The sequence below is a fragment of the Solea solea genome, chromosome 4 (genome assembly GCF_958295425.1).
Source record: "Solea solea chromosome 4, fSolSol10.1, whole genome shotgun sequence".
NCBI lineage: Eukaryota > Metazoa > Chordata > Actinopteri > Pleuronectiformes > Soleidae > Solea > Solea solea.
The window spans coordinates 4883761-4905184 of NC_081137.1; the positions used below are offsets into that span (position 1 = coordinate 4883761).

The following is a 21424-nucleotide window of genomic DNA, read 5'->3' on the forward strand; positions in this document are numbered from 1 at the left end:
GCTCCAACACACCTGATTCAAATAAATGGGTCGTTATCAGGTTTTAGCTAGGCTTACTGACGAGCTAACCATTTGAATCCGGTGTGTTGGACCAGGGAAACAACATTGGCCACGCCTGGGGTCAACAACCCAAAGTGTGACCATGAACGCCCCTGGAACAAGACTTTTTTTAATACAAATGCAGGAAAAAGCACTTTGTTTTGGGCTTCATATGGAAATAGATTTGACATACATTTTAGCCCACTTGCTCAACTCTTCTTCCAGGTATTTCCTGGTCGTTTTGGGCTGAGTTTCCCACCAGGTAGATGCACTCCTTGCTGCAATCGACCAGTGACAGATGAGCGACAGAGACGATAAAAAGGATCAAAATTAGAACATGTGATCACAAGGGCTTTCTCTAAGGTTTCTCTCACATTTGACAATGTTAAAACCTACAGTACATACAGAGGACATAAGAATGTGCAATATAGAGTGTCTTAAATCTTTTTTTTCAGCATAACCCAAACAATCTGACCAACTATATAAACACCTGAGATAGAAGCACTCAAAATGTTTAAAATCCGATTGAATTTGTGAAATTCGGAAATACTTCACAGCTCAAAGTTCACTTGGCTGCTTTTTATGAACAAAAATGAATGAAAAAAAAGGTACATTTTGTGACTTCTCCACAATTATTGCTACTTTATAAGACTACTAAAAATGTAATTTAATTTAATTCAATATAAAATGAATCATAACTTTCTCAACAGCACATAAGACGGAAAAAAAAGATTGAGCGCTATAAACTGATAAATCAAATCTGATTCACAGAAATTAGAAATGTTATTCATGTACGGTTATTTTCCATCGCATGTCCACTGGATGGCGCTAAAGTATAGGCTAATGCAGCAGGTATATAATGTCAGATGGAATAAAAAAGTATTTTGACTGTGTGGATGAGAGTATTGCTCTTAAATATGTACATTTAAAAGATGATATTGTTTGTGTTTTTCTATTTTATTACAAATGTGATCATAGTTCTCTCTTTATAGCGTTTGTTTGAGTATTTAAAAAATGACACAGATGACGTCTGTGACTTGCAAGTTTGTGTTTTCTCTGCTCCCGTGGGTTTGTTGTGTCGTCATCATTACACCAATAACAATGACATGTTTTTACATGTAAGGGCCAAACATCAGTTTCCAAAGCAGAGCCTGTGTTGTTCATCTTCTCCCTGACCCCCACATTTTCTTGTTCCTCCACCGTGTTCAGTCATGTCGTTCTCACAGCTCGCTAAGCCATCTGCTTTCATTTGATCACATTAGCTCATGAACATACACTGACCATAACTAAAATGGCCTTTTGCCCAGGGCCCTAAAATCCATAACAACACCCCTGCTAACATCTCACATATCAATAAAATAAGTGTTACATGTCAATCATTTTTTACTTGGGAAAGCCATGTATCCCAGAATTTCTTTCATTACAAATTTGGTGTGATCGATAGATGTGTTGTTGACTCGTTATTTATTTTTTTATGTCAATGTTTTGACCTGACAGTTTCAATGTTTGTATATTATTAATGTTTTATTTATGTTAACTTTGAAGGAAAAAGTGGTGTAAAATGGATGGATGGACATGTGATGTGTGTATATATATATATATATATGTATATATATATATATATATATATATACACTACTCTACAAGGATGTAATATATCTATTTTCCACATGGTACTGTATATTTTAATAAAACTTTATTAATAAATTAAGTTCAATATTTAAAATGTTCAACATTTAATATGTGAAAATAATAACAATATATATATGCATTTATTAAAAGTATTTTATATGTTCATTTATCAACACTCTGTAGGTGACGATAATGAGGCTTAAGCACAAGTACGCCGCTGTTCCAGTAGAAGAGATCGTACTTTTGTACTCCCGTACTTGTACTAGTACTTCTCAAGCACGTAGTTCCCAGTAGTACATACGTGCATACTTGGGTATTGAGAAAGAGCCTGAGTGTCTATGTTTTCCAAAAAACAAAAAACAATGAATAGAAAACTTGCAGAAAATGAAGTTAAGAATTGGATGCACAAAACAATTACAGTGCTGGTGACAGCCTGCTGCAGGAAACTTTACAATAACATCTATTAACATAATCTGGGTTGTTGCTACTTTGTTTGCTTGATCATTGACAAGTTTTAGATAAAAATAGATGAGGTGAGTAACAAAGTTAATATTTCCGTCTAATAAAAGCGGGAGTCCAGTGGCTGCCACATACAAACTATGTGATCATAATTTGTGTCGAACAAGCTGTGTTCAAGTACAAAAACGCATCTGAAGTGCTGCGCTTCGCAGCACTTTGAGTTAAATTTGTGAGGTCCGGTCAAACAAAGCTCGACGCAGCCTCCAAGAGCTGTGTCACTGTGGTCAGCTGAGGAGAGGTGACCACAATGACAGCCTGAAATACGGTCCATCCAGAGTGTAAACAAGACACACAAACTTTTTTTTTTATATCTTAGTGAGGACACATCACCCCTTACCCTAACCTTAATCATCACAACTAACCTCAACCTAAACCAATTCTAACCCTAACTCTAAAACAAGGTCTTAACAGTGAAAAAGCTATTTAAAGTTGTGGGGCGCAGACAAAATGTCCTCACTAAGATAAGGTTTTTTAAAGGTTTTTTCGACCTCAAAAAAAAAAATACAAATACAAGTACACACAGACACATGTGTTCTGGTTTTGGTGTAAAATGCAGTGGTGTGTGTTGCACATGGAGACGTCACAGAAGCCTCACCGTGTGCAACACGTCATTATTTTGGCCTGTGAAAGTTATAACATATTGTCATATTGTCATATTGATTCAAACTAAAATAAAAAAAAATAAAATAAACAACACGCACACACGTTTAATAGACATAATGCTTCACGTGTCCTTTTGTCTCACTCAGTGTCTTCCAATCCTGGTCCTCAGGGAATCCTTCCCTGCACGTTTTAGATGTTGTCTGCGCTCCAACACACCTGATTCAAATGACGAGCTGACCATTTGGAGCAGAGAACCAGGATTGGATTGGGAAACACTGCCCTAACTAAATGCCTAACCTTAACCTAATTCTAACCCTAACATTAAAAACAGGTCTTACCCCAAAGCAGCCCCTTTAAGATGTGACAGGAAGTGAGAACCAGCCAAAATGTCCTTAGTTTCACAAAATGACTTCACTTCCTGTGGATTATTGTTAAGTTCCTATAAGTTATAAGGTCCTCACAAAAACGTATACACAAGTATGAAAACACACACGCATTTATCCTTTTAAGGACACTGCGTTGACTTCTGAAATCTTAGCGCTTAACCTGGAAAATGAAATTATGTCTCATGAGGACCAGGTTGTGGTCTCCATGAGGACTACTCGTCCTGGAAAGGACAGTGTTTGTGTCAAAAAAGGTCCTAAAGAGGTAACAAATACACAAGTACGCACGCACGCACTTACTCCCACACACACAGACACACACATTTAAATGATCCTGAGGTAATTATTAAACACTCACAGTGGCGTTGCAACAACTTAGGAAAAGCAGGCAGTTGCCTGGAGTCCAGAGCTAATTCCATTTGTCCATAGCAACGACACTTCAGTGAAGAAATCCCTTAAAGCTCCAGTGCAGAACTCTATTCTCATACTCTAACTGCTGTATTGAGGAACAGAGGGTTGTGCAGCTCATAAGCCTCTTGCTTGCATTGTATTTTTGTGATGGAGGAACCCCTGACAGTTCCGGCTGATTTACTGCTTGTTCAAACATGTGATTGTTTCATTGTTCATTGCTTTCACCTTCATCTAGAAAACAAACTAAGCCATTTGCAGGACTGGAAACAGGACACTGGTGCCTTCTATTATGTCACGTAGAAAAGTTTGATAAAACTTGTCGCAATAAATGCAGTGATACTGCATCTTATCATGCTTCGATATGACGGCAAGTGTGTGACTGTTTGATTCTGCAGTGTATACTCAGTCCAAAGTCCTCAGATACCGCACCGTACAGAATAGTGACCTTTGGTTAAACGGACAGCCTGGTGTCCTAACCTCTGACCCCTCTGTGCTTTAGGTTTAATGAGGACTTTCAGTGTGTGGCTTAAGTGAGCGATAACCTTCTCTTGTGTCCCTGCTGGTGCTGGACAAAGCCTCCTCAGATGCCTCCAACTTGTCCGGGTCCATGGAGGAGACTGAGCGTGAAGTCTGAGGCAGGACCTGCAACCCACGCTGTGAGAGGAGAGCGTCGATGTGGGGGAAGAGAGAGGAGAGAGGACAGTCTGAGGACTTGGTCAACACCTGCAGCTGCTCTGGCTGCAGGTTGGATTCACTGCAGACCCTTTGGCATAAGGCAGAGACACTGTGGCATGTTTTCATCTTCATCTGTCTCAGCTGGCTCTTCTCCATCATCAGTTTCTCCCTCTCGGTCTTCTGTGACAATACAGCACGTGACCTTGTTAACATGTATGTAATGCCCAGTAATTATAATAATGACAAAGAAAGTCATTTTTTACCAGCTTGTTGATTTCATACTGCAGATTGTATATGCAGTCCAGTTTCCTTTTGCGGCAGCGCTGGGCGGCGAGGCGGTTTTTGCTGCGGCGTCTCATGTCGTGGACAAAGTCGAGCTGCTCGCGCGTGAACTCCTGCTGCTTCAGCAGCTGCTGGAAGTCGTTCCTGCTCAGATCCACGATCCAGTCCACAGAGAACGGCAACTGCACCTGAGGACGTCCAGACGGGGAATAAGTGTTACGCACAGACATCAATGCATGAGCACCTGCAACAGCATTCCTTTTAAAAGATGTCCAGATGTACATTACATGTTAGAGTGGCTGTATATATTAGAGACTATTGAAAACAACGTGTATATATATATCTTATTCTATTTTATCTATCCATCTAATTTAATCATTCGAGTAGAGCTTGCTGTGTAAGGACATGCACTAGATAAATGACTTCTGATGGTAATATTTTTACCAAACGGTTAATTGTTAACAAAATGTTACCTTTAAAAACAGCTGAGGTCAGGTACCGGGTTAAATTTGCTGCTAATGTGTGACAGGAAGTTTGCTGTAAATGGTGTAGTTTGTTATCTTGTGTAAATATAAGCCGGTTGCACTGGGACGACCTTAACTTTGGCGACGCGCACCGTTTGTGTGTCACTGTTTGTGTGTCACTGTTCAGGCCAGAGCGTCTGGACAGTAACAGCCAGAGATTCCTCAGACCCGTTGTTTGTGTCGCCTGGAGTCAACAGGCCCGAGGTGTCAAATTGATCAGAGTCGGACTCTGAACTGTTGTGCGTGACGCACGCTCGTGGGCTCATACACATCATCTGTGCTCGGGGTGAATCATTAACCTGGCATTGTGGCAATCTGGCTTTTTGTGATGTGAATGTACCTGAAAACTCTCATCTAGTAGTATCAGCTTGCAGTGACAAAACTGTGGAACTGATGAGAGCACAGTTGTGGTGACTTATATACCTGGAGGGGGTGAGCTGCTCACCTGTCTGGCCCTCTCCCTCGCGTACGACTCACTGTCTCCTTCAGTTTCTGTCTCCGATTCTCCGTCCTCCCCCGAGTTTAGCGACGACACGCCTGAAAGAGACGCTCCCTCGCTCTCGGACTGTCCTGCTCCCTTCCATAAGCATTTGCTTTGGTCCAAATCTTGGAGAAAGGGACAGCCACCATCGCCGCCGCCGCCGCCACTGCTGCTGGAGCTGAGGTTGACGTGAAGCTTTAGCCACTCCAAAGATGCAGGCTGTGGTTGTCCACTTCCTGTATCAGAGGAACTTCCTGCGTCAGAGTCCAGGACATTCACGCTCCCACCAGACTCTACATTTCTTTCCATGATTCTGACTTCTTTAGTCTCACTCACTGTCTGTCCTTCTTTCCGTCTTTCTCCCCAAGCTTCTGCGTCTGGATGAACCGGCTCTTGTTCACCACAGTCCACTGGTTTCTTCTCTTCTTTAAGGTCCACGACAAACCTCTCCTGCTCCAGTGACCTGGTGATCGCAGGGCCTCCAGCTAAGGCCATCAGAGGGCAATGGTGCAATATTAACCCTGGTGACCTCTCACCCGGGACTGTGCTTTCCCCCAAGGAGACTGCATTGACACTGGCTCTGTCCAAAGAGTTGACTCCAGTGGTGTCTTCCTCCATTTTCACAACATAGTTCTCATCCAGTTTAACCTCCTGTATACCCACACCCTCTTCATTTATTTCAGTTTTCCATGGCTCATCGGCCTGGTAATTGCTCCGCCCGGAGGGAATCTGTACTTCACTTTCATTCTGACTGTTGGCACAGCTGAAGTTGGGCGAGGACGATAGATTACAGTCGTCCCTGACAACCGTCGCCAGATTGTTCACATTGCTCCTCTCTGTGACACAAGCATCCTTCCCACACGCCAGCTGGAACTTGCGATACTTCGGACATTGCACGAAACTCACATTTACCCCCGCAGCTCCAGGTGTGAGTGCACCCCTGTCGCTCTGACTTCCCCCTTTTTTGCCGTCCAACGATTCTTTGCAGAGCTCAGCCACTTCCTGCTGAAGGGGTGAGTCAGCAACCGGCTTTTCTTCTTTCTCGTCCAACAACACGACGTCAGAGTCTGTGGGAATCTCTACCTTTGACAGGAGCCTCTTGTATTTCCTCTCACAACAGGTCATTCTCGGACAAGCGACGGCACCGCTGCTGCGGGAGAAGAACTTAGGCAGCAGGAAATCAAAGCATGCCTCGTCAAGGTCTCGGAAACCAAGGACTGACGCTGAGTTACGTATGTCTAAGACACTGTCTTTCCCGAAGAGGAGTTTGGACGTGTAAGCAAACTTCAGTAGAGGCTCAAAGCCAGACACTGTCACCTGGAAGAGAAGAGAAATGACTTATTTTCTATGCAAATGACTTCACTTTTCTATAAACACCACAAATGTGGGACCAAATAATGGCAAATCTAATAGGGGGAAACTCATTTCATTCATAAAGAACACAACTGGCAGATACGTCTTGGCCTATTTATCTGTGTAACATCACGAGGTGACACCTCACCTCTTGTGGCAGAGTGATCACAGCCCCGTGCTGTGTGAGGCTGGAGAGCCTCAGCGAGAAGTACTCACTGCAGGAGGCGAGCACAGAGCGGTGGGCCCTGAAGCTTTGACCCTCCACCACCACTGTCACATCACAGAGCGTGTCGCGGCGACGCTGGTCGTCCAGGCGGCGCAGCACATGGGAGGAATGCGCGCTCGACTCAAACGTAAACACAGAGGAGCGGGGAGCAGACATGGCCATCAGGGACATCTGTTTGTAAACACACAGACATAGACACACAGTCTTACAGTTTACCATTAACTCCTTGGTTAATGATAATAATAATAATAATAATAAAAAACCGAAACATGCCTACCTTACACTGCTGACTTTAAATATCCAAGTTTCTTAAAGTGCTTCAGAAAGTCCCGGCTGTTGAGCACACATGTTTTATGTGAAATGGAATGTTGTCCAACCAGACGAAGCTTCCCAGAAAACCTTATCTCAACTCAGTTACAAACTAAAAACTGACTCAGTCATATGGTTTGTGTGTGAGTATGTGAAAGAGAGGGAGGGTGTGTGTGTGTGTGTGTGTGTGTTGCAACAGCCCTGGGTGGAACAGAGCAAACGCTGACTCATGCACTCTTGCTGATAAAGGATGAGCAAGCACTTTTCCCACTCCAAACCAATCCACCCTTAGATCCAACAGGGTAAAGTAACAGGGCTTCTTTTTCTTTTTTTTTCTCCTCCCCAGAAGAAGCTTTTATAGATGTTCACCCAAACACAATGGAGAGATTAAAGTAGGGAGGTGTCTGTTGTCGTGTTGTGTTGTGTTTAGGCTTTAGGTTTGTCTGGACGTCCTCAGCTGACTGCAAATAAAGGTGTTGGAAGATGAATGAAATTGAGCTGTCATACTAACAAGCTATTATGGCCCATGTCAATGTGTCTCAACAGGCTCTTGTTGTTTTTCCAGAGCTCGGCTCAGGTTTTAATTGTGTTTGTGTGTGAACGAGCGCGACAGAGAGAGAGAGAGAGAGAGAGAGAGAGAGGGAGAGACGGAGAGAGCCCTGCAATTAAAGGTACAATTACAGTAAAAAAATAAATAAAAAGTGTATTAATACAACAAATAAAATCAAAATGTTTCCTCTATGCCGATGATTTTAAAGAGTTTTAAAGGTCCGGTGTGTAATAAATAGTGACATCTACAGATGAGACTGCAGATTGTAACTAAGTGAGTTACACTGACTCCTTCCCTTTTTCAAAGGCATCAAAAAAAAAAAAACGCTTGTTCCTTTTTCTTTGTGTATTAAGTTTCCACTTAAAAAGGACACTTTGTTCATTTTACACCATTGTTTAAACACGGCAGTGCCTCACGTACATATAAAGTGCGTGTTCTACGGCAACAAAAACGAAATTCTTTGTTTATTTTAAAGTGATTCTACACCTATACAAACATATTTATGGGCTGTATAGTCAATATCTGCAAATCGAAGCTCCTGAATGTCCCACACTGGTCGGTTGGAGTTTGTAAAGCACAGCAGAGCAGAATAATCCTCTTTACTGTTGCAAATTATGTCACATGTTTTGAAGGAGGAAAAAGGAAGCCAGACTCCGGCTCGCCAATCAGACGACCGTTTCATAATTCCAGAATGAGCTAATCCATCCATGTAGAAGAAGAAAAAACAAAAAGAACAACTAGTTCCTTTTTCCATGTAAGCGACACAATACTGAGTGTTCACAAACACAAAAGCAGTACAGAACTAGGGAGAAATGAAACTACTGAAAGGAACTGAAGCTGGTGTTAAAATAAAACACATTTTATTATTTGACAAGGAAAAACATGTAAGAGTTTTTACCTTGTTGTACACTTCCTCTTCTACAGGTGAGTGAGACATGCTACATCAAAAAATGTACAACTCATTGAACAGTGCTGTGTCACCGCTACACACTTCCCCCCCGATTCCTATCATGGTGGTCAACACTCATCTCCTTTTTCACTGCAACAGGAACCTGACAGGCAAGTAGCTGGGGTGGGACGGAGGGAGAAGGAGGGAAAACGCCTCAAAATACAACATTTGGACCACATTTTTGTCAACTTCTGGCTCCCTCCACCGACTTCAGGTCAAATATCAGAGTCTCCACAGGACCTGAGACAGATAACTGGTCACATGCACAGCAGCTGACGCATCAATATGTACTGTAAGGCTTTGTAATCGTGGTCAGAATGTTATGTTACGGTTCTGCAACATAGCAAAACGGTACTCTGAAAGAAAGGGGGGTGTCATAGCTGAGTAGAAACAACTTCACACTGATGAGGACGCGGCATCTGTGGTTCAAATGACTCAGACATGGAAGAAAACACTGCACCTTTCTGTGTAATTAGCTGATTCATAGGCATAGCCGGTGTTTTTCTGGTTCTGGGCCTGGAGTCAGCTGCGGGTCTCAGGTTCTGCAGAGTTCAGAGGGTCACGAGGAGTCCGGCCCCGTGCCGCCGGTCAGGCACAGCCTCTCCAGCTCCTGAGCGCGCTCGTTGTGGACGGTCACCAGGTTGCGGTTCTCCTCCGTGAGGCGCCGGAACTCCTCCTTTAGGCGAGCGATCTCCACGGCAACCTTCTCGTCCTCCACCATCTCTGCCAGCAACTTACGCCTACACGGACAAGTGACATTAAGATTCTTAGGAGCAACTTGTCTGGACACACAAATGCTGAAACACACAATGAAGCCAGCTTTAAAAATAAGACAGCTAATGGCTCCACAGTTGTAATAATGTGTGAATCATTAGATATTAGGTCTATACCCATGGTTCTCAAACTGTGGTGCGTGCACCGCCGGTGGTACGCGAGCTTCCTATGGTGGTACTTGGAGGAAAATGAGAAATACTGCTCTACTGAGGAATTATGACCGCACTGAGTAGAAAATGAAACAAATGTCATAAAAAATTAAATAATAATAATAATAGTCACCTTATCTCTCACTCCAATAAATCTAATAATTTAATTCTGTCTTCCCAGGTGGTACTTGGTCTCAAAAGTTTCAGAATCACTCGACTAGAGGGACACGTTTTGAAGAGAGAACGTCTGCCACGTCATTTTTGCCAATTTTAAAGGCGCTACATGAAAGAGATGCTGTATATTATGGCATAAAATGACCATGATGTGTCATCAGACTGCACTGTTTACAGTTTACACTTTGAATGTGCTGGCCACGGACTCCAAGTTTATGTTTTCATTTGGCACAACCACTGACGCCAACCACCCAACACGCAGGACGCCGGTTACCAAACCGAAAAAGATTCCGTATGCCTCTCGAAAACATTTAGACCAGAGGAGAAAATGAGAGCTTGCATTGGCGATGCGTTAAAATATTGATGGCTTAAAGTGGAGAGGAGGATATTTAACATTTAATATCTTTGCTAAAATCTAAACTCAATGTTTTCCCTTTCAATGAGAACTCAAAGCATTGTTTTGTTATTTTGTTCCTAATAAAAGATAAATAACAATGCATTGAAACTTCTTGAATTCAATTTAAAAAAACATCATTAATATGCATAAGGAAATAAAAGAGAGAGTCGTATTTCTCTGGAGCCTCGTCGTTTGTTTATTTTCTTACATGATCTTGTTCCCCCTCCCTCTTCCTTTAATTATTTAAAGCTGGAAACAGTCCAAGAACACAGTTCACATGGCTGAGGGCGAGGGAATCACCAATAACTGGTTGGCAGTTCAAAGACAGGGCAGATTTACCAGATTATCACCCACATTCATTACTATGAGGAAATTACTGTCTCCAGATGACTTGATTCTAGACTGCGGGAGGAAACCGCGGAGACATAAAGAACGATGGAAACAAGCGGAACCTCACAGGACCAGCTGAGCTGGGAAAAGTAAACCACAGATCCTGTTTGATGTAAAAAAAAAAACTAAAAAAAAAACTTGTAACTCAGCAACGAGAAACAGGGACAGTGAATACGACTCTTAAAACTCATCTGTGAGGAGATATTCTCCGTCGGGTTTGGTGTATATCTCCATAAAGCCGCAGTCAGGGCTCATCATCATTACGAGCAGTAGAGTGTCATGAAAAGTTAAATATTTAATGGTTTCCTTGAGACAAAACCCCAAAGTTTTATTGCTTCATAAGATGATTTACAGACCACCACACTCGTAAAAACATAAACTGTCCAGCTGGCCAATCGCGATCACTGAATGATGAGGTTTTACAACTACTTACGTACAACTTAGTGCGATTATATGTAAATAAATATGACAGATTAGTGTCGGTGTACAGTAAGGGTTACATATGGTTAATAATTGTTTACAACAGAAAGAAATGTGACCGTGGAGAGGACTTTTATTTTTAAATCAATAAAAAAATCACATTAGTTGATGAATCACACACCATCTAAAACTATATTTAACCTTATTTAAGGCTTCTATAAACACTAAAGATGGTTATTTTTTGGTAACGCAAGCAACTTTGGCACATATATGTTCATCTGTGTCGGGAAAAGATGAATTTCCCTGACTGATTTTGTCAAAACTGGTCATTTTAACAGGTTATTTTGCTGATATGGATGTGACAACTTGCACCGTCAGCCAACGTGATACCAAACAAAAGCGAAATGAATTGAGTCGATTCCTCACATTTCGTTCTGTTCACCATTGTCCGTCTGTCGAACAGCGAAGGAAGTAAAACTGCTATTGTGTCACATAATGAAAAAATAAAAAACCTGAAAGATAATAATATTCATCCTTCTTTGGAAATAACAGTGACGTTCTCACTCGTGTTTAAAGTTATTTTTGTACTATTGCCTCATATTCAGCACTTTCATTATTATAATATATACTGTATATGTATATAGGTGTTATGTAAAACACTTTTAACCTTGTTTTGAAAAGTGCTGAAGAAATAAAGTTATTGTCATTACTATACCACAAACTGTGTGTCACTGAGTTTCTAGTGTGTGTGTGTGCATCTGGCTTTTTAATGTGTATGTGTCCAGAGTGAAGAGTTTCTTCTGACTCATCATGTTCTTATCTGAACCCAAGGCTGTACTCCAGTCATCCCATCTGTCTGCCCTGCTCTTCTCTATTTAAGAGCTGCCAAGTGGTGTAGGGTGTGTGTGTGTGTGTGTGTGTGTGTGTGTGTGTGTGGCGGTAGGGTAACAGCGAAAGACCTTGAAAATCCCACTGCTAAGTCCACCCACAGCTGCTGAGGACGCAGGGGACACAGAGTGTTACACACCCCGGCTCGTGTGCATTCGACATTCAGCGCGTTCATGAAAGCGAACAGCAGGTGTCACTCTCTCAACAACAGTGCTGTTGTTTTTACAGAAGAGGATCATGTAAAAAGATTTTTGGAAAGAAAGATAAAAAAAAAAAACAGCATGAATTCTGAGATTAAAAGTCAGAATTAGACTTTAATCTCAGAATTCTGACTTTAATGAATTCTGACTTTTGAAGTCACTTGTGTATCAACAAGTAACATGTGTTAAGATCCGGTTTTAGGGTTAGGGTTAAGCACTAGGGGCGAGGGAATGCATGACAGTATATCAATGATGTGTTCTCACTAAGATATAAAAAAACAAGGTTGTGTATTGTTTGGTTTGTTTCTTCCTCTTCTCTCATTCACTTCCGTCTTCTCCAAACTGCCACTATACACCAGTGGAAACCTGGATCTATTTTAAACTTGTCTTGTTTTCCATCCTTTGTCTAACGCGTTATTATCCTCCACATGGGGGGTAACGGGGCAACTGGAGCCAATCCCAGCCGACATACAGTAGGGCGAAAGGCGGGGTCCATCACAGCGTCTTATTTCCCTTCTATACTATTTGTCGTTTAACTTTTGTACAGTCACTGTCTTTGTAGTTGTCCTCTCTTGCCCTGCAGTCACTTATTTGCACAATAAAATCAGAAAATTGGACAGAACAACAGCAGCTGTGTAAGAGACTAGTAACAACAAGCGCCATCTGGTGGACTGTTAATTCCAAACGCTCTGCACTACACTCCCAAGTGTTTGCTTTGAAGGAAAGGTGAGTGACTGCGTCTGGAATTTACGCCCTAAAGATTGTAATTTAAAGTTTCAAACATATATAATTATTATACATTTAAGAAATAAATAAATAAAAACAAAATTTCTTCATGTACATTTATGGCCATCATGGAGACGTGGGGCTCAGTGGTGATGCGAGTCGTCTTTCAACTGTGAGGCTGTGGATTTGATTCCCTGACCGTTGTGTTTGTGTCACCCAAAATAATGTATCCATCCATCCATCCATCCGTCCATCATCCATCTATCGTACAGGTGTAAACAGTGCTGCAGGATCTTACTTGTGTTCCTCGAGCACAGAGATCTCGTGTTTGACCTGATGGAACTCTCTGGCCATCCTGCAATGCTCCTTGTACACCTGCACGCTCTCCCTCAGGGACACACAGGGAGGAACCGGCTGTAACAGAGACGGCACAGAGTCACGAAGATGACACGTCCACGCCAGCGCACTTTTGCATTCCCGGAATCACGCGTCGCTTTGTGCTATCGGAAAATATCCAACGGTTTCTGAAACGCTGAGAAGTTGCACGTCTCACAAGGATTGCACTGTTATTTGCACTTGGGATTGGACGCTTCGTTTCATTGTACAAGTTCTGATGATAAAGTGGAATCTGATCTAATCTAATAATTCTGTAGAAGGGAGGCATGATTATCTCACTCCTCACGCTGTTTCCAGCTTAATAACAAAGGTAATAGTGTGGTAATAAGGAGATGATATGATGTTACCTTTCAAAGTCACAGCTTGGTTAGGAGAATTACTAAACATAAAAAAATGATATCAACGATGACCAGCTGGCCAGAGAGTACAAGGTGTGATGAATCTAAGGGAGCAGAGAGAGTCATGTAAATAATATCTCCATTATAAAGAAGGGGCACAAAGCTAAGATAATATTACTTCTCTAACTATAAAATTATTACTATATTATTACCATATTGTTATTATACTCTAAGGTCACGTGTTACTCAATAAAAAACTAACCCACAGTTGTGCAGTGTATGGCAGGCGGCGAACATTCACTGCTCTACTACTGTCCTCATCTGATACTCTGTGCACTGTGTGTGACCCGGGCACTGGCACTCGCTGAAGGATAATTCAATGACAACACTTATACACTAATAGCGCACAAACACACACACACAAACACGTATACACACACAGTGAAACCATTGATTTACAGTTTGGACAAACTAACCTCAGGCTTCTCCTTATTTAGCAACTCAGCGAGTGTGTGTGTGTGTGTGTCAAGGTTATTATAGTTAACAAAAATGAAAATTTTCATTAATTGAAATAAAAATAAAATTTGAAAAAAAAAACATAAGGGGACATAAGGCTATGCAAGTTAACCCTTAGTGCTCACTCAGGTGCACCCTTTGCAAATTGCCGTGGGAATAAACCACTCCTTATATGGACATCCTGGGGCTGTGTGTTTATAGGTCACATTCAGGCTTTACAAAAATATGTTTTTCTCGTGTTCTTATAAGTCAAAGTAATGATTCATTTTATATTAAATTTTGAGTCGTGATATAAAGTAGCAATAATTGTGCAGTTCTTTCATTTTCATTCATAAAAACGAGCCAAGTGAACTTTGAACTGTGACGTATATCGGATTTTAAACATTTTGAGTGCTTTTTGCTCAGGTGTGTTTATATAGTCAGACTGCCTATAGGTTGTGCTGAAAAAAGGGATGTGACACTATGTTGCATATTCTCATAGCCTCTGTATATACTGTATGTTTCAAGATAGTAAAAAGATGTACAAAAGCAGCCTAAATTCTCTGTGTTCTAAGGGTTAAACATGTTATGTAGTTAATTGGATTAAGTTGGTTCATCGAAGTGAATCAAACCTTTAGTCTAAGGGGTATATTGTTGTTTTTTTTGTTTTTCCACAAAAAAAAGCTCCTTTGAGCTCCTTTTTTTTATCATTATTATGTGTGTCTTTAATCTGTTGGCTATATGTTTTACCTTTTACAATATGCACCTTTAGCACTTCAGGTTACTTTCTTGTAGACTGTTTTTATTTGATTCAGAGATGGTTGTTCTTGTGTCCTGATAAACTTTGTTAAATGGCATCTTTTGCTGGGTTTTTAATGACACACAATACTTATTGTGACCTTTCTGAATTTTGCACCTGGCAAATATTGCAAAAAAAACAACACTAAAACTTAGCGTTTACAAATAAAAATGAATAAAAACTTGCTCTAAAAACTAATTAACTAACTAACTAAACTAATTTTAAAAAATAAAAATTGTGTTTGTGTCCAAAACTGAATTCTCTGCAAAAAAGAAAGAAAATGTAAAACCACACCACCAGAGCCAGTCATGAAATATTCAATAACTACTAATAATGATTTTGTGTTCTTAAAAAAATAATCTACTGCACTGCCATATATATTATATTCCATGTACATGAGTATAATACGGTACAATTTACCTGTAATCGCTGTTCAAGGTCCGGGAAAGTCTGAGAGAGGTCCTCCACATCTTTTACATCTAGTGATAAAAGACAAGAGTCATTTATTACACACTGAGCTGAATGACTGTCGTGGTGAAATAAATATTCAGGAGTAGAAAACTGTAAAACACGACAAATACGAGTGAGAATACAGGTGAAAGTATTTGGTGCACAGGATGATTCCTTTCTAAACGTTATGTCATTATACATTTTTCATTTGAATGTCCATAAATTTAAGTTACGGATCGATTGTCAGCTTGCAGAGATTCAAATGCTGTATAAAATGGGGTTTATTTAAAGCAGCATTATACATCTATTGCTGCAGCAAGTGAGAATTTGATGTCGACTGTCAGTGACCCATTGCCACCACCTAATGATTAAAGGCTGTTATTTTAAGGTATTAAAGTTGCTTTAATTAATCCTTTTTATAGAGTTCTCTTCAAACTTCAATTGGTAAGACAACATATGGCACATCTTCATTTAACTTTATATATATATATATATATATATATATATATTTTTTTTACGTTTTTATTCTTGGCTTTATGCCCTCGGTGTGCAGCCAAGTCACTTAATCGTCAGGCATTTCCTATAAATGTCCACGCGTCTCGTAAAATCTCCCAAAATGAAACATTATATGGGCCAATTACATGACACAACAACATAGCAACACAGCGGCGCACTAATAAATGAGCCGTGGCCTTTAGCGGAACAGCATTGATAAGCCGTTACACTGAATACATGCTGGGGGAAGAATTCAGAGGGCCAGCGAGACAGACAGACAAACAGGGAAAGGACAGGCCAGACCAGACGTATGGACAGAGAGCCACGGCCCAGACACACTGACAGACAGACAGACAGAAACAGACAGGTTGTCTGCACCAGCCTCCGCCTCGCCAGTAATGTTCCCCCCCGGAGGTGGAACACATGTGGAGAATCCAGGGGATGATGCAACTTTCTAAAAGCGGGAGTATTAGCGGGCCGGCCTGCAGCCATGGGGCCAATTATGACGAGGAATAAATACAGTTCTCAAGCGCAGGATTGACACTCAGTGTTGGGGTTATAACTATGTCTGGCACTAAGTCATGAAGGGCCTAGTTTGATGATCCCAGATGGTGCATCAGGTCTCAGTCAACCCACTGAGAACACGGGTCGAAAGAGTCAACAACACGATTGTCTGGGACGGATCCAGATACAGAGTTAGATTTTAGACGGCAGGGTCACCTAATGTGAAAGAAATCAGGGAGAAACAATATATTGAATGGCCACTAGGGGGCAACTCCACTGGTTGCAAAAACAAGGCATTTTCCCTTGGAGTTGAATGTCTCAATCTCTAGTACGAAATCGCAATACAGGTGCACGTCTCATTCAACACAGTGAAGAGAGCATCTTTGTTTCACACAGATCTGCACAAATATCACACGGAAAATCATTTTAAATATGTTTTTCGAATGAAAATGAGAATAATGACAAATTACCATTCCGTCTGATATTGTGAATCATATCGCAATCGCAACTCCTGTCAAAATAATCCCGATTAGGTATTTATTCAAAATTGCTCGGCCCTAATCTCTACTTTTTGGTCTTCTTTGACCAATTTTGAGGAAGATAAACAATAAAAATAAAGCAAATATGAGTGGACACCAGGTTTCAGGAGACACCTCTGGACTGCCGGGTCGCAAAACATCAAGATGGAGAAATCATGGAGACACAACTAACACTAAAACAGGACACGTAACCAAATAGAGCAGGAAGTTAAGGTGAAAATAAGGTCATTCACCATGTTAAAAAACAGCAAAAATTTATTTAAAATAAATACCTAAACCAATAATAATAGTTCTGAGCATAATACATAATAAATAAACCTAGTTTAACACTTAAATGACCAGAAATGATTAATCAATGAGAAAGACCATTGATGTAATTTTGACTGTAGGTACAATAACTCAAAAGAAAGGCATTGTTTCTTAAACCTTAACATAGTTTGTGATTAAAAATGAGGCAGGACATTAAGTGTATCAAGATTTGAGGGTGCTCTTTCAACTGCAGTCCTTCAACTCTCATCCTGAGAGAAAGACATGAGGGGGTGAGGGAGGGAGGGAGGGAGGGATGGGTGGAGCAGGACTGTAAGTGTTAACTGCTTATAAATATAGGACAGTGTTTCTAAAAGCTGAACAGTGAATCAGGCTGCAGGACACTGTTAGTATTAGAGGGGGGAAACCTGACTCTGCCATTGCATCGCTGCAGCTGCTGTCCCAAGGCCTGGCCTCACTGCAGTAAAACATCCTGACAGACAGACAGCACCGAGCACCGCACATTATACACTCACCGGCCACTTTATTAGGTACACGGGACACCCAGCGAAGCGGCAGGTGTGCTCTTCTGCCGCTCTGACCCACCTGTCTTCCGGTTCCGACTATGGACTGTATATTGAAAAATGAACGTTTAAAAAGTGAAGGCTCGGAAGTAGAATTTAGCCACCAGGGGGCGACTCTTGCTGGCTGCAAGATGATCTTTGAATTGATGTCAATGGGAGAACGAGTCCAATGTTCTCAATCGTTAAATGAGTAAATGACGTTCTGATTTAGAGAAAAATAGGTTATAAATCACATATGGATGGAAACGAGTGTGTTTTCATCTGCTGTCCAGTGATTTAACGAGTGGTTCTTTCAGTTGCTGTTGCCTTTCTATCATTTAAAACCTGTCTCGACTTTCTCCTCTGACCTCTGGCATCAGCGACTCATTTATCACCCAGAGAGGTGATGCTCGGTGGATATTTTCCTCGTTTTCTTTTTCACACCTTTGAGATCATTTTACACGGATATCCCAGAAGATGAGCAGTCCCTGAAGTACTCCATGCGACCGTGCCACGCTCAAACGTCCCTTATACCACCTTTATTCCTCATCCTGATGCTCGATTTGAACTTCAGGAGCTCGTCTCGACCATGTCTGCCATGTGATTGACCGATTAACGGTCAGGGGAACAGGTGTGCCCAATAAAGTGTCAGGTGAGCGTGTAAATTTAGGCCCACGAAGATTGAATAATGGAATAATCCCATTCCGGGGTAACAATTGTGCAATGTGCTTTGTGTGGCTGCATGCATGTGCGTTCTGGAAGTGCACAGCTGCACACACGAGTGTCTGTGTGTGTGTGTGTGTGTGGTTTGTTTTTAATATGATGAGGTCCAACAGAAATAGAGCGAACACCTGTCTCAGCGCGGAGCACGACGCAGTTAAAGTGATAGGGTGCGAGGGGGAGGGGGTGTTTGGCCACGGGTGGATTGCTGGGTCTGTTTTGTTGGGAAGAATGCAAGAACGTGTTTCACACATAGTGGCGGTGCAGCTCCAGGCTTCAGCACATGTGAACTTACCAATTAGATACGACGAAAGATGAAGTTGTTGTTGGATTTCTGCATGATGTGAACACATAGTAATGTGTGTGTGTGTGTGTTTACCTGATGCGTCATTGAGGCTGAAGGCGATTCTAACTTCAGATTTATCAGGAGACACTCGTCTGGTTGAGGTGATCATTTATCCCTTCATGAGGCCACAAGAAACAAAAACAGAGCTGTTAGGACAATCAAAAAGAGGAGCCGATGATGTCGTGATGACACGATTTAAAACTCGCAAAAATGTTCTTAAAAATGTATTTATAGAATAGCCGAGTAGCTGACATCGCGCAATCCTGTCATGCAACCTAAATAACGCCATTTTTTGGCAGGAAGCCATAGATGCATATACAAGGCAACATTTATAGCTGGCAATATGTCAGTCGGGGTAAATCAAACATTGATTGGTTCCCCTAAAAAAGAGACAGTAGAGTTGTGTCACTGCTGCGAAACGTGTTCAAAGCGAGCGTAGGAGACGGAGCGACGGGAATCCACTCAAATCAGGTACAGAATCTAATACTTGCTTTCATATCTTGTTTATTTTATTACTTGCTTTTATTGCAATTCCTGAGCTTCCTCCAGATTAGGACGAGGGGAAGTTTATCACAAAGTTAAAGACGTCAAATGACCGAAATGAAGCTTTTCCTGCCAACACGGCGGTTGTAAACAAAGCCACGTCTACAGTATATTCATGAGATTTGTCATAGAGTGGGCACTGATGATTGTTTTCACATAATGAAAACAAGTCCAATGTATATTTTTTATTGTTATATATACATACATACATATATATATATATATATATATATATATATAAATATATATATATATATACATACATATATACACACACATATATATATATATATATATATATATATATATATATATATATATATAAATAAAAGCAAAGCTAGTATACATAGATTCCTACAAGACTTTATTTCATATCTTCAAACAAACCGTCCTACATGTTACATACTGGACCTTTACAGGTACAGTAGGCAGGATTTTCAGTGCAATCTTTCAGCATAACAGAGAACAACATTTCTGCACCTCTTCTGGGCCCCGTTTACAGCCTTTGCTCATTCTGTTCCATCACAGCAGATTTGACCAATCACACTGCAGTTCAGAGAAAATGATTGCTCCTATAGGCTGCTCTACTCAATCGACTCTGCATAAACGTTCCTTTGGTGGATTGATTTCTATTCCATAGCAGGCAACAACTCCCTATGCTGCAAAGAAACCTAAAAAAAAAAGACAATTCTGAAAGATTTGGATATTAAATGTGTCAACATAATAATTCCAAAGATTGCCTTGAATCAACCGATCCTTTCTACTGCAGCTTTAACTACGAGGAAATCAGCAGTAGAGCTGTAAATAAAAATAGTTACAACCTTAGTTTGATGTGTATGAGGTGTCCAGTCAGTTATGAAGGCCACCCACACTGACCAACAGTTTCATCATGCTCCTGGAGTTACTGCGGTGGGATTAAATAATTAGTGAGCTCTGACAGACCGGTTCGAGGTCTGGATTTTGTCCCCTCTACCAGTAGAGGTATACAAGCTTTTTATATCAGAGCATTTGGCTACTTTAACCCTGATAAACCCCCTGTCTCACACAGCAGACCTCAATGACCTTCCACAACCAGCAAATAAGACCCTTTTTATTTTATTACTGTCACTTTCTGTTGTTGGAAACAGTTAGAATGTTATTTTTTTGATGATATACTGGCTTATTAGTGCTGTTACAAAATGTGATACAGTATTAGAAGATGAAAAAGTACACTATTGTTCATATGATAAGCACATAATTCACATTATGATAGAAGGTAGTGCATTATGGACAATTCCTATTGTGCTCGTGGGTGAAAATTGTCTATTTGGGCCAAGAGGGTGGCATGTTACCTGTTACCTGAAGCAGCTACGGACCCGAAGCAGGAAATTTAGTGCGTAATAAGATTTGAATCAGCAGTGTTGTCCTCAAGTTCGTCCCTAGTCGAACCACAGCTGAGGTGTCTCCAGAGAAAGCGCGCAGTTCGTCTCTCTGCGGATGCGCCCCTGCGCGCAAATCCAGCAAAGATGGCACACGTCTCTCTCCAAACGCTGGTCTCCACGGAGACTCACTCCACTTGATACTGGTGGGTTATTCCCTCAAGTTTTCCGCCGCGTACGCGAGGCGTCCACTGCCTTTGTGTCAGTCAGAGGAAACCCCAGCAGCTCAACGTTGCCTGCATGCGCACGGACGCGTGATTGCGCACGGACTGCTGCAGCCACGCGGCGGAGGGCAACATAACAGGGCGAAAAGCGGTGGTGGAATGCCGCTCCGCTGTCCCCCTGCGGCGGCCCGAGTCCAATTAAATGTCTCAGATGACATGACTTTAGCCCGCAAAAATGCCCATAGAGCCGGCACTGTTTTGAGAGACACGGTCATGCCGCCGGGATGGACTTGGGCTCTGCTGCAATAGCTGTGCAATGAGGCAGTGGCTCAGAATGAACATCTCGTGCTATAA

General features: G+C 41.4%; 2 protein-coding genes across 4 annotated transcripts; both read right to left on the reverse strand.

Annotated features, from left to right (window-relative positions):
• Positions 1-1740: 1740 nt before the first annotated feature.
• Positions 1741-7762, reverse strand: LOC131458998 (transcription regulator protein BACH1-like). 2 transcript variants are annotated; one of them, XM_058628414.1, is made up of 5 exons: positions 7406-7762; positions 7051-7299; positions 5514-6866; positions 4526-4732; positions 1741-4439 (listed from the first exon to the last, which is right to left on the reverse strand). In XM_058628414.1, exons 2-5 carry the CDS (start codon positions 7297-7299, stop codon positions 4089-4091), a joined length of 2160 nt encoding a protein of 719 aa, XP_058484397.1. In that variant the 5' UTR covers positions 7406-7762; the 3' UTR covers positions 1741-4088. The 2 variants fall into 2 exon arrangements, with proteins under 2 accessions (XP_058484397.1, XP_058484396.1); XM_058628413.1 differs by having other exon boundaries at positions 1742-4442; positions 7406-7760.
• A 1063-nt stretch (positions 7763-8825) lies between these two features.
• On the reverse strand, positions 8826-21400 carry map3k7cl (map3k7 C-terminal like). 2 transcript variants are annotated; one of them, XM_058627464.1, is made up of 5 exons: positions 20827-21400; positions 18979-19060; positions 15503-15561; positions 13353-13468; positions 8826-9676 (listed from the first exon to the last, which is right to left on the reverse strand). In XM_058627464.1, the coding sequence occupies exons 2-5, from the start codon at positions 19052-19054 to the stop codon at positions 9496-9498; spliced, it is 432 nt and encodes a 143-aa protein (XP_058483447.1). In that variant the 5' UTR covers positions 19055-19060; positions 20827-21400; the 3' UTR covers positions 8826-9495. The 2 variants fall into 2 exon arrangements, with proteins under 2 accessions (XP_058483447.1, XP_058483446.1); XM_058627463.1 differs by having other exon boundaries at positions 20820-21398.
• Between the last annotated feature and the right edge of the window lie 24 nt (positions 21401-21424).